Source organism: Theropithecus gelada, chromosome 11, assembly GCF_003255815.1.
Source record: "Theropithecus gelada isolate Dixy chromosome 11, Tgel_1.0, whole genome shotgun sequence".
Classification (NCBI taxonomy): domain Eukaryota; kingdom Metazoa; phylum Chordata; class Mammalia; order Primates; family Cercopithecidae; genus Theropithecus; species Theropithecus gelada.
The window spans coordinates 2,977,915-2,991,567 of record NC_037679.1 but is presented as its reverse complement, the minus strand read 5'-3'; the positions used below and the strand labels follow the sequence as shown (position 1 = coordinate 2,991,567).

Below are 13,653 nucleotides of genomic sequence, written 5' to 3'. Positions count from 1 at the left end.
TTCTTTTTCCAGAGGATGCCAAAAGGTGTGCTTCACTCTAACCTGTAATATTTTGCCCTTAAAATCTCAGAAGAAAATTGCCATAGCACAAACTATATTAAAGCTCTGAGGCATAGCCCTCCAGGCTGGGGTGGATGCTGTCCTAGATTATGTCATACATATTCCATTCGCTATCACTGTTCAGGTCAAATCCCCCACTCCCTGTCAGCTGACTTTGCTTCCTTCCTGTCAGTCTCAGCCCAGCAGCTAGAGTAATCCTGTATGGCCTTCCTATGTTCCAGCAACTTCCCGTTTCAGAGTCAAAGCAACTTCCTATACCACGGTCAAAGCCAAAGGCTCCTCAAGATATGCCCTCCTTTCTCAGAATTCACCCCTTCCACTCTCTTACTGGCCTCTTTGTTACTCCTCGTACACTCCAGCATGCTTCTGCTTCAGGTCCTTTGCACCTGCCCTTCCTTCTTTCTGAAAATCTCCTTTCACATGGCTAGATCTCTTATATTCTTTAGTTCTGTTATGAGAGAAGTCTTCCATGACCACTCTGTATAAGACAGCAACATCCGGTAACACCACTCTTATTATTCTCCATTAGTACTTCTCACCATTGAAAAGAATATGTCCTTACTTGTTTGTTTATTGTTGACCTCCTTCTCCTAGAAGCTCCTTCCACTGGGGCAGGAGCCTCCTAATTCCATGCTTAGATAACTGCCTGGTACATTTTAAGTCCTCATTAAATATTTATGGTACAAATGAACGAAAGCAGATGCAAAAGGAGTCTTCTTTCTGCTTCCTTGATTTCCTGGTTGTGCTCATGTTTAGGTTGAAGAGGAATGCGTATCTCTTTCGGAGCTGAAGCCGCCTTCTTGGCCATTAAACCTCAGTTTCCTGTAATATTCTCTCAGTGGCACAAAACTGGTACTTCCTTAAGGTGCTCATCCATCCTGTTCCTAGAGCTATAGGGCTCTGATGAAGCTCCTAGAGGAGCTAGGGTCATCTCAGCTGGTCACAGAAACATCAAATCAGTCTGCTTCTAGGTGCAACAGTAAAAGTGCAACACATAGACAGAAGTAGCATTTCTAAATGTCTTCACTGAATGAGCCTAATGGTGTCCACCATAGGCTCCAATGATAGCAGTGGACTGACTGACTAGATTTTGCAGTTTAATCTGATGCAGCCACAAGGGATGGCATGTGCCACTCTATGTGTGTGTCACATAACGGTAACAGACTGAGGAGTACTGGGCAGAACCACTATTCTCTCTTGAATCTGGTAAATTTCTCTGGAGGTATTATCCCATGCCTCCACTCCCACCTTTAACCATGCATGTTGTTCTCAAATGCATCCTTTCTAATGATTGAAAACTGTCATAGCAACTCCTTCCTTATTTGAATTTCACAGGAGCATTCTTTATTTCAATCACTCAGAAAGGGGGCTTTGGCAACGGAATCACAGCTGACAGCAAATTAATGACTATGATGCTGTGATTAGTTGAGATTACAGGCTACAGAAAGCTTGTCTGAGAATTCACCACTGACATCATCCTGATGCTGGCTTCTGCTGGGGATTAATATTGGCCAAAAAAGAGGATGTGGTTCAGCTACAGTAAGCTCCATATAAATGTAAAGAAATCTGTCTGTACTGTAATATTTCAATGACATGCTTATTAATTAAAAGGGCTTTTACTGTTAACTTGCTTAGCCTAAACAATCTTCCTCCTATGCCCTCTCTCAGCACACTGACTTATTTTAATAAAGCTATAAGATGTCCAAATAAAAAGTTGAAGTGATCTAGATAATTCCAGTCCCCAAACCCGAAGTATTCATTAACTAAAAGGAAAACATAAGAATCTTGAATTATTTGGATAAGTCACTCAATTTTATAATTTATTTTACATGAATAGACAAAGCAATGGATATTGTAATGCATGCCAGGGTCTGAGTAGTTTTAGAAAATAAAACTTTTCAATCAACTTAATAAAGAGGAGATAAAAATTTAACATGAACAACACAAGAATGACAAAACCATCTATTCAGTTACCTGGTGTCATTTCACATCCTTCTAAATTTTGGCTGCAAAGAAATAATGATTTCTGTAATCCCTAGGAATGACTTTTGTGGGGAGAAGGTTTCAAACAAATGTCTATTTGCTTTAGATGAGCTTCCTTATTTGATTTCAGATCCTCCTAAGGGAAGAGATTTCAGGATTTCCTGGTTGTAAAGTGGAAGAGAACACTTAGCTGAACTTGTATGACATCACCTGAAGCATTAAAAGGGCAGGTGATCATGAGTTCTCTGCCTGTTTACCAAAGCTTCTTTACTTCCTCAATCTATTTTATTTTTAAATGTCAGAGTAGTCTGAAATCTTTCAAAGATATACAGGCTGCAGAAGCAGAGGAAATATTAGGATACATTATTTAACTTTTGTGAGAGCTTTAAAATAATTAATGAATGGACTTTTGAATTGTTATATATCACAGTACAGATATTCTAACATTAGACCATGTGAAGAATAAATATAGTTTAACAACAAAGGGCATGAGGCCATCTCTATTTCTAGGAAGTCTGTGAAATGGCTCTTTAGAGTACATACCAGAGGCACAAAGAGAATATTGCATTTCCAAAGAATGCAATATAATAAAATTTGGTTTATCAATGAAAATTAGAATATTATACAACAAATGAAAACAGTAAACACAATTTTTGTTTTAAATACATTTTTCAAAGTCTACTTGGAAATCCACATATATTATAGAACAAATTTTTAAAATGTAGTGGTTGTAATATTATTTATTAAAAAGCAACAAAATGAGAGCAAATTATATTTAAGCTTATACTATAAAGATATTTTCCAATATACATAAAACACTGGAGACACATAGCTAGAACAAATAGTACTTGAAAGATCTTACTCTAGATATGTAATAGACAAGACATTTCTCACTGTAATAAATTAATTTCTTTGTTATACAAAACCCCTCAACCATAACTTCATGAAGAAATGTGAAGTGGTGTGAAAATGATCTTACCTCATATTCAAAATCTTCTGTTCTGTCTGCATCAGCAGGCAAGCTGGAAATATACTCATTGTCCTCATAAAATTCATGCTCTATTGGATGCAGAGAATGGCAGCTATGGGGAATATAGCAATATGATAGGCATAGATTAAAAGGGTTGTTTTCAAGATTAAAACTGATTTTAGAATTTCACTTTAGTTTGCTCTGCTTTGGAATAAGACCTGTAGTGATCTAGCCTTTAAACAAACTACAGCTCAGAAAAAGCAATCGCTTTCCTTTCTCCCTCTATGGGAAGTCCATCGGTTTGCAGTTTCTGTGGAACAAGGGCCTGTGGTCAGAGTTGTATTCACATCAGAGACTGATGTGAAATCTCTGACAGTCCATGATGCTTTATTGATACTTTCTGGCCTGCTTCCATTCCACCGAATGTGACAAGCTCGACACGTGGGTGTGTGGCATTTGAGATTGCAGTCTACTCAAAAAGGGGTATTTGTCATAAACCACTAACAATTTTGTAATTCACAGCTGCAAACTATTTTTTGAAAACCATTTTCAAAAGCACATATTTTTCAGACTCTAAAATGTGCTCACATTGTACCCTCCCCTCTTTCTTAAGATCCCCCTTTCTCACTCTCCCTCATAATGCACATTTTCTCCTCTTTGATCAAGGACATATACACAAGTATTAAAGAGCATTTATGGCGATCAATCAGTGGAAACTCCTATAAGCCGAAAGGTTTCATAATACCTTTAGAAAATTCTTAGTGACGGAGAGAGCAGATTACATTAAGGAAATGAGGGGATATGGGGTGTTGCACGTGGCTTTTATGTATTTCAACTTTTAGGAAATATTTTAAATAGTTTGTAAACATGTTATTCAATTTATTATGTTCTGATATAAAGACCACACATCGTATCATATGAAAACTAAGAATAGTTTAACAGCAAAGGGCATAAGGTCTTTTCTATTTCTAAAGACACTGAAAAAGCCTAAATATAATTGACTAGTTGGTTGCGGATGAGACCTCTAAGCCTTGACAGTGTGGACCTTATTGAAAAATTGGAGACAGCAGTATCAATTAGTTCTCTTCTCCCTTGCTGAAAGGCAAGAGACCCATCCTCATGCTCTCATACGATGGTCAGCATAAATATTCTATCAGCCTCTCCTCACTACTATCTATGGCTGTCAGCTCCACACAGGTCTAACTAGTGTAGGCCAGAATGGTAAAGTAATAGAGGCAGCACCTTGCCTTGTGTCTGCCAGATAAATCTCCTTGCTTGAAGCTGAACTGGGTCCACATAGCCCATTTGGGATGTTGGAACATTGAAGTTTGCTGCTTTGGACATCTGATGTGTTTCCTTTGTCTTTCAGATAGTAAGACGGGAGCCCTGCTGTGAGGAAGACTGTATTCATTCAACGTTTATTCAGTGGCTACCAGATGCCAGGCCAAGTGCTGGAAATATGTTGGTGTACAAAATCCAATTCTGCCCTATTAATTGGGGAAAGCAGCAAAGTGGGAATTTTAATACAGTGCAATAATTAAGGGAAAAATATAGAACCTTGGGAGCACATGGTAGGGGGTGGACCCACTGCAGCCCTAGGAGGTTTTCTAGAAGAGGTTGTCTCTAAGCTAAGGTCTGCAGCACCTAGGAAGAGCAGCAAGATGCACTGGCTAAGGAAGTAGGCATTGGGGTCAGACCTCTTAGGCCTAGAAGCCTGGCCCTGTCACTTTTTTTGCTATGTAATCTTGGCCATGTTACTTAATATCTGTTCCCTCATCTTAGACATAGGATGTTGATAATATAATGCACTCCATCATGAGATTATTGTGAGAACTAAATGAGTCGATAAATGCAAAACATTTGGAATAATACTGAAAGCATGTTAAGTTAGCTAATACAAGCTAGCTATTATTATTCATTCAAGGAAGTATTGAATGGCTACTATGTTTTAGGCGGTATTAATGAATATTATATATTTGTTTCCTTGCTTTTTGTTCAACTACCCCTGTACAATATAAACTGTAGAAGGCAATGACTTTATTTTTGTTCAAAGTTTTATGCCCAGCATCTAGTTCCAATGCCTGACACATCCGATTTGTGTCTGACACAAAGGGCTATTTAAAAGGTAACGGATGAATGAATAAAGAGATACCCAAGACAAACAAATCCCCTACCCTCCTGGAACTTGAAGTCTCAAGGAGTGTTTTCAAAACTTGGATGCACATTAGGATTGCCTAGGGAGATTTTTGAAAAATTCCGATGCCTAAGCCTTACTCTAAGAATTCTCATTTAATTGGCCTAAGGGGTGATTCAGGTATTGATACAGCTTCTGAAAGTTCCCAGGTGATTCTACTGTACATCTGTGACCCACTGAAACAGGCTTATGGGAGCCAGCCATCAAAGGGCAGGAAAGTGGCATGAATCAGATCTATGTTTTACAAAGTAGAGAGCAGATTGGAGTAGGTGATGAAAATGCAGGCTAAGGAGACTATTGCTCTTACAAACTCTCAATGTTTGAATATTTGCTAGAAAGCTCACAGAACACAATGAATTGGACAAGCGTACTTCTAAAACTGTTCAAGTAGGATTATTTGAATAAAATCTCTCTGACTTCCTTTAAATTGGGCAAAAATCTGGAGGAAGTATTCCTTGAATAGATCTTTATTTGATAGCACTATATTTACTTTCTGACAGCCAAGATCCTTTGTTTATATCTCAATATATTGGGTAATTGCTTTCTTCAGAGAGTTGCACTTTAATTAAATTAATTTCTTAGCTTCTCTTTAAAGAAGAGAAATGCAAGGAAGAGAGAGAGGTGGCCCACGGAGGAGAATGTGGAGCCAACATGCCACTTCCACATGAGTCTTAATAAGGTTTTTGGCAGCTTTGGTGAGAAAAGTGATTTCCCTGACCAGTGTTCATGAGTAGCATGAGGCTTTTGACAACTAGTAATATGAAGATGAACTAATCAGAGCCAGAATTTTTCATAGCAGCTAGCAAGTATGATTACCCAGGTGAAGCAATCATGTGGGTTAGGGAGAGTAGCTAGCAGGGACCACTGAGAACTAATTGCACATATCTAAACAGGGGAGACATTTTCCAAACAGAGCTGGGAATCCTGTCTCCATAACTGTCAACCTGCTAGGGGAGCTGCTTCTTTCCAACATCTGCTTTATGTGACAAATGGAAACAAACAGGGCTTTGGAAGAAATGACAGAAAAATACCTGTCTGAGAGCAGGAATGGACAGATGTCTGGCACTGGAGGGGTAGGTGGCCGAAGCTTGGCCAGGGCCATGATGTGTTCGAAGGTGATGTCCGTCTGAGTGCTGGCATTCATGAGTTGCACTTCTGGAGCCATCCCATAGGCCGGTCTACTAAGAGGTGTTCGCCTTAACACCTGCACCACAATGGGCTCCTTGGCATTGCGAAAGGCTTCCACTGCCTCTTCGTGGGTGGCCTTCGAAAGATCCTTCCCATTGACCTACAAACATATGAGGACGTTGTTTATCTCAGAGGAAAGATCAGAGAGGCTGTCGTGATAGATTAATAAAAGGTAGAGAGAAAGGTTTCAACCAGCTCTGACATGAATTTTGTAATGGAATATTTAATCAGATATTAGTATTTACTGACGTCTTTACCAACATGACGAAGTACCTGAGATTACAACAACAATTACTTCTGTATCTTTATAAAGTATCTAGAGTTGGTTAACGAGTAAAACAGCAGAACCATTAGTAAAGATTTAAAAATTTAAGTAACACATCTGCTTCAGAAAGGGTCACCGAAGTCTTCGGATGGAGGAAATGTTAAGTATGTCATACTTTTTCATGATTTATCAATGTCTCTGTGAGATTTTCAATATTTAATCAAGGTCTTACTTGCCTAAAATCTAATTTTTTAAGGTATTGTCAAATTTCCTCCATATTCATAATGTTTTAATCCAAGACCATGTGATTGCCCATGTGCATTTTATCCTAAATCCTCACTGTTTGAAATGTGGTCTGTGAACCAGCAGCATCAGCATCATATGAGAGATGATTAGAAATACAGAATCCCTGGCCCTACCCTGGACCTACTGAATCAGAATTGGCATACTCACAAGATTCTGACTTTATATTTATATTCACTGAAAGAATCACTGCTCTAAAAATCCTCTGAATGAATATATTATGTCCCCACTGGTTACTCGTTTTAATTCATACCAATTCATGATTATCCATGGTAGCTCTAGACATTACAGAGAAAGAGGTGAAGTCTGCCTTTGTCCTCACTTCTTGCTTCTCAACAGGGGCACAAACCATTGTCATTTGGGAGAGAAAAATTATTCTTTTTGTGGGACTCTCCTATGCCAGCTTACCAAGGGCCAGGAATGTTTCCCAACCTTTGTGGCTGTCAAAACACCTACACACTTTCCCTAACAACCTTGTGGTAGGCAATACAGACCACGCTCAAATAGTTGTCAATTTAATCCCCTAAAATGAGTCCTGATAACACAGCCTTTTAGTGGAAGTTGTGTTTTAATAAAGGACTCTAGAATCCTGAAAGAGTTTTATGACTCTCGCCCCAGATGAATCAATAATGTTGTTTTTTGCAGATATGAAGAGCTATCTAGTGGCACAATACTGTGCCCAATATCCCTGAAATTATACCATTTCCAGACAGCAAACTAAGCCACCCGCCTGTTGGTGAGGCAACGATAACTGTCACGCACCAGCAAACCCTTAGAGATCCCTGGGTGCCTAAAAAAGAAGCAAAAGAAGTCACTGAGTTGCAGCTGTAGAGAAACTGCTGACATTCAAATGAGCACATTCTCTCTCCCTGAGTAGACAAGGAATATGTGTGTGCTCAGAGCAAGTGTGGGGCGTTTTGGGGTAAATGATACAATGGCAGGTAGAAATCATCACGTCATGTAGAGACAGGCTTAATGACCTGGAGGAGCTAATTTACTCAATGGACCCTGAAAGAGTTAATGTGCCTTCAAAAAATGAGCAATTAAGCTTCTTCAACAGCAAAATATGTCCCAATTCAGTTTTTGCTCTTGAATCACTAGTAAGACAGCTCAGGTGGAGATCTGACTGGGTGTTTCCCAGTGTGAACACATTCACTAATCTGTGTATTCACTGTTTGATACTCTTTTCCATGAACTAAACTTGAAAAATTATCGCTGAGTTTTCATTGATACACCTTGGAATACCTGACTTGGGGCACATGAGGGTATGTGGACATGAGACACCTATGGACATGATCACACTCATTCCTTTAGCTCCTGCTGTATGACAGGTGCTTGGGCCGGGGCCACTACTGCCTCCCCTGAGGACATGTAGACAGCAGATGATAGAAGAAATCCCAGAATGAAAAAGCACAACATAAAATCTAGCCCCTCTCATTGAATAGTATCATCCCCTGTGTTTCATATTGTGGTTAGTATTTATAAATTCCAGATTGTGGAAGATAATCAAGTGGTAGGTAAAACTGCTCTGTGAGAATTGATGCAGTAGGTAAAAATTGCTCTTTTGTCCCCAGCCTTCCTGCTTCATGATGTACCCTCAGTTTAGTGAAGATCTGTTCCTGCAGGATCCTACACCCTTCCCTCTGTGGAAAGAAATCTCAGTCACACAGTCTGTTATCAACTATTTATTTATTTATTGAGATGGAGTCTCGCCCTGTTGCCCAGGCTGGAGTATAGTGGCATGATCTCAGCTCACCACAACTTCCCCTCCTATGTTCAAGGGATTCTCCTGTCTCAGCTTCCCAAATAGCTGGGATTACAGGCACGCACCACCATGCCAGGCTAATTTTTGTATTTTTAGTAGAGATGGGGTTTCTTTATGTTGGCCAGGATGGCCTCTAACTCCTGACCTCGTGATCCACCTGCCTTGGCCTCCCAAAGTGCTGGGATTGCAGGCATAAGCCACCACCCCTGACCTTATCAACTATTTAATATATCTACTGGAACGGTGTCAACATGTTATCTTTTCCTATAAGCCCTGTATCAAGAGGAAACCCTAATAGTGGTAGAGGGAAATAAGACTACTTTTTTGAGGGACCTTTATGCAGTATCTGAAGGTAAAGGGAAAAGCTTGTGACCAGGGTTTCTTCCAGTTATACATTAAATTCTACTAATGCACAAAGTGTGTCAATAGGTAGTAGATAGATAAATGCCATTCATCTATTTTTTTCCCCAAGACAAGACAAGGCTCATTTTTCCTCAGCCTTACATGTTAATCTAGTCCCGGTGTTCAGAATATTTATTTGCTTTAGTGATCTTCGAAGCAACAGCTATTTTAAAAACGTAAGATTTCTACTGATAATTATTATTTACCTGTGTTACTGTAAGCTAAGTAGGATTGCTTTTGCAAAATCCAGAAGATTATAGTTTTTTGTGGAAATATAAAATTTATTGAAAGGTATTTTAGGTTGTGAAATCATTATTGTAATGCTTAGTATATGCAAACAATATTAGCGTTCATGTGTCAAGATCAATGGCTATTGATTATATGACTTATACACTCGTTTATTTATTATCATGAAATTTATATGCAAATTTCATTCTTTTCTCTAAGAACAATCAAATACAATCTTAAAAGGACAGTCAATGTAATCTCAAGATCTTACTTCCCTATTGGAGAATGCTCTTTTCTTCTAGTTATCATGCAGCTGACCTCTATTTTCATAAGCTATTTAATATCTCTCAAAGTAAAGAAGTCTATGACCTTTAAAGGCTCTACTGTTACACATGATCCCTTAGAAAATGCAAGCATTGATGATACTAAATACTTTTTTTCACTTCACTTGAAGTTTATCAACATACTGTTAGCCTACCAAAAGGTCACCATTTTATATATTATGCCTTTCACAAGAAAAGAAAAGAATCGCTTAATTGGGATTTTCTGGCAGTTGCTCTGCTCAGTTATCATCAGTTGCAGCTAGAGAGAAGAATTATATGGGAAGAATATCTACAGTTTTCTAGGAGAAGTTTGTGAACAACAGCAAAACTTCCTTTTTTTCAAGTGATTTGTTTTTAAACCAATAACAGATATTTGGTGCTTCATATTGCCATATTGCCAGATCCTTAAGTATTATTCTATTTCTTTGCCACTATATTTTTTTTTTTTTTTCCCCCTTCCTTTTTTTCCTCTTCCCTCTTACTCGTTTGTCTCAATCTTAAATTTAGTTTTGTATGGATGACATAAAGTTTTAAATTGTTTTGTGAGATGAGACTAAAGATGAAGAAACTATCCACTAAAGGAGTCCCATTTAAAATAGGTAGTTAAGGGTAGACACCCAATATTTTTGGGTGTCCAGTAAAAGGTGGGAAGATCTTTTGTGAGAGGAATACAGATGAGTTGATTTTCAGGAGAAAAAAAAACACACATGAATATGGTTAGGAGCAAAACTGAGGGAAGAGGGTGCAAGGTAACTTGATTACTGAAAAAAAAAAAAACAAAACCCATGTGTTACGGAGTTTGAGTTTGCATGCAGAAGGATTTTAGGAAAGATCGCAATTTGATTTAAGCATACCATAAGAAAAGAGCCTTTTTCCAAAAGGGTTGTTAAATCGAATGATTGAGAGGATAGGGTGTCATAACAAACAGCAGTAGTATATGCAATAATTTCCTCTATTGCCATAACTTCTGGCATTTTGATAGCTGTGGCCCAGACTGATTTGGTTCCATTGTAACCAGGCAACTAGTGTACAACTAAAAAGATTCGTGCGATTGATATTTGGTAAGAGGCTAGTAGTCCCAGGGTGGGAAGACTGGACTCTGAAATGATGATTTAGCCACTGGACTTGAGATAAATAAAAAAGCAGACACATTATGCAACAAGGGGTTTTCAAAATTGGCAACAACAAAAAAAGAGGAAAGGACGATGCCAATGAGAGAAATTCTAGGATAAATAGTGACATGTGGCTGTCCCGAGACAAACTAAAATGTAGGATTAGAAAAAAGTGGAGAGAGTAGTCTTAATCATTCTTAATCATATGAAACTTGAAGCAATTATAAGATATATATTCAAATGAATTAACAAGTAAACATATGATAGGAAACTAGAAGAAAAATTGATCATAGGAAACCATTTTCTGAGAAGGTCTTCCCCTTCTCCCTGCACTTACCAATTCAGATCAGCACAAATATCCTTAAAGATTAGATAATTCAAGTGATGGCTTGTATTACACACATATAAATTTTTAGAGATACAAAATAATTATCTTGTTTCTAAAAAGTTATTATTTCTCATTATATTGATAGCATAATCTTAAGTGGATAAAGAAAAAGCAATCACTTTTCAGTGATCAATGCAAAAGATGTGCGAATACATTTCTTGTGGAAGATGGGCTAATTAATCCATAAGCAACTTGTGAATGTTAAGAAGAGAGCTTTTCATATGTAAACCAGATCATAGTAATGTTTGATGAAGCCTCTGTTTAATGAATAATCTACCCTTTTGGATATCTGGGCCTTTTGCAAAATCTGGGCCATTCTTCAATAACTTCCCCAGAGTGACTAGTGGTCTCAGTTTAGATTTGAGCTGTTCCCCTTTGATTATTCCTTCCAATCCAACCACATGCAAAATTTTCTTGGATATCAGGAAACAAACAGTCTTTTTTGTTTTTCTTTTGAAGTGCTAACAAGTGCATGAATAACTCAGTCACTCTAGTGAGAAGCCATTTCTAGAGTCAGCTGTTTGGGAATGATGAGGGTCTCCAAACCCCCACGCCTTTCATGAGAAATAAGGGCTTCTAAGCATCTGTGACTTTCAAGGGAGAATAAATTTAAGAATGTGCCATAAAAGAAGCATAGAATTCCAAGGATTAGGGACAATTGATATAACCAAATTTCAAATTGAGGATAAGTATAAAATACTTGCGTATTATAATTCTGGTTGGACATGATCCTGTACCTGGTTAGTCTACAAGATCTCCCACCCTCACTAGTAACTGTGGAATTAATTTTGACTGAAGTCCCTAAGTGACACAGAATAAATTCTCTATTTGATAATTAGGGAGGTGTTGCCAAAGCACAATCTGGTGACATTTTACAGAAGGAAGAAACAATGTTTAAATTGCTGCTAAAATGTTTGGTAGAGAAGGAATTTAAGATAATCTGAACCTTATATTCATCAAAACACTTGTCATATACAATCTTCAAATTAATTTTAAGAAATTTCAGCACACTGTTTTTTCCTAAACTTTGGTATGATTGACTCTATTTGAACATTGTTATATAAATGGAGTATAGCATAGTGTAAAATGTATTTATAATGAAAAGTCACATAATAGGAATCTGCAAAATTGTATGAAAGAAACCTGACTAAAATTAACTTCAACCTTTAAAAAAAGGTTATCAATAAACAAAATAATCACTGGTATGTAGGTTTGTGTTCATCATATAATTTCAGAACCTAAGTACATAGGAAATGTTAGATCACATCAACCCTGAAGTCCATTTACTCCAGTATTCCGCTTTTGACAGTGCTATAATTGCATTTTTGGAAGAGAATATGGTGATTATTCCACGTGACACAATGAGTAGACTTATCCTATAGTGATTCTGGGGCTTCTTCTGCTTTTCTGTCTGCACAACGAGAGACTGGGAGCTTCATTACCCTGGGTATGGGGTGTTGCAGCTTCCCTTAGTTCCAAAATCCCCAGGGACTTTGCCAGGCAGCTGGCTTTCTCAGACAAATGAAAATAAGTGATATCTAACCCAGGCAGCCTGAACCTCCAGCAGTCTGTTCTCTTACAGACAATGTTCCCTGTAAGACAGAGCATCAAGAGTTGAAATACAGACCCACCATATACCCACAGTTTTTGGTCCCTTGCTTGACTGTGTATTGCTGATTCCCGACTTGTGTGTTTCCTTAATGAAGACTGTTGCCTTACCTATAACTTGTGACATTTTGGGATTTGCCTCTACCAATCTGGTTTAACATAACATCCATTTACAACCTAAGATAATTGAATGCATTGGAAATGCTTACGTAATGTAACAGTATTGAATGGAGGACTCCCAGCACCCCAATGAGCTAGTGTAAAAGCCTATTATTACATTTAGTTAATAGACTGTGACACTGAGGCTACAACAATAGTCCAGTATGTTGCGTCTGTTCCCTTCTACAGAGAACTTTGATGGTAGGGCATTCTCAAGTGCAAGCAGGACTCATTTTCAATTTTTCATATGAAAAGGTTATGGACCCATTATTTGTGAACTCATCCAAACTGTTCCTGAACCAATGAATAATTTTGGTTATAGGCAATCTTGATGTATCTGTCACAATTGCTTTTTCCTTTCATTATCTTTTCCTTGTCTTGTTTTTTTTTGTATCCCTCCTTCTGTATTTTCTCTTCCTTTCCTTGTTCCCACTGTCACACTTCTCTTTTAAGCTTTCCCATCAAAGCACTTAACACCTTTGAAGAGTACATATTTATATGAATTATTCCTATAGTGAAGAAACATGTTATGATATGTTCTGATTGTTACTGAGGAAAAAAAACTAAAATGAATACAACATAGTTTTATTAACCTCTTTATAAATAAGTTTATTTCCCCTCACCTTAATGAAAGAAATGGAAGTTTTTGCTTTTGGGCACATGAGTTGGTTCTTTGGTTTGTCTTTCAGATCCATGATCTGCTCT

At 37.9% G+C, this 13,653-nt stretch overlaps 1 protein-coding gene across 1 annotated transcript in view; it reads right to left on the bottom strand.

Moving 5' to 3' along the window:
• Nucleotides 1–13,653, bottom strand: part of PDZRN4 (PDZ domain containing ring finger 4) — a 414,106-nt gene that overhangs the window by 62,431 nt on the left and 338,022 nt on the right. Inside the window, 2 exon segments of the mRNA XM_025402308.1 lie at nucleotides 3,023–3,125; nucleotides 6,239–6,495. Coding sequence (XP_025258093.1) covers nucleotides 3,023–3,125; nucleotides 6,239–6,495 — 360 coding nt within the window.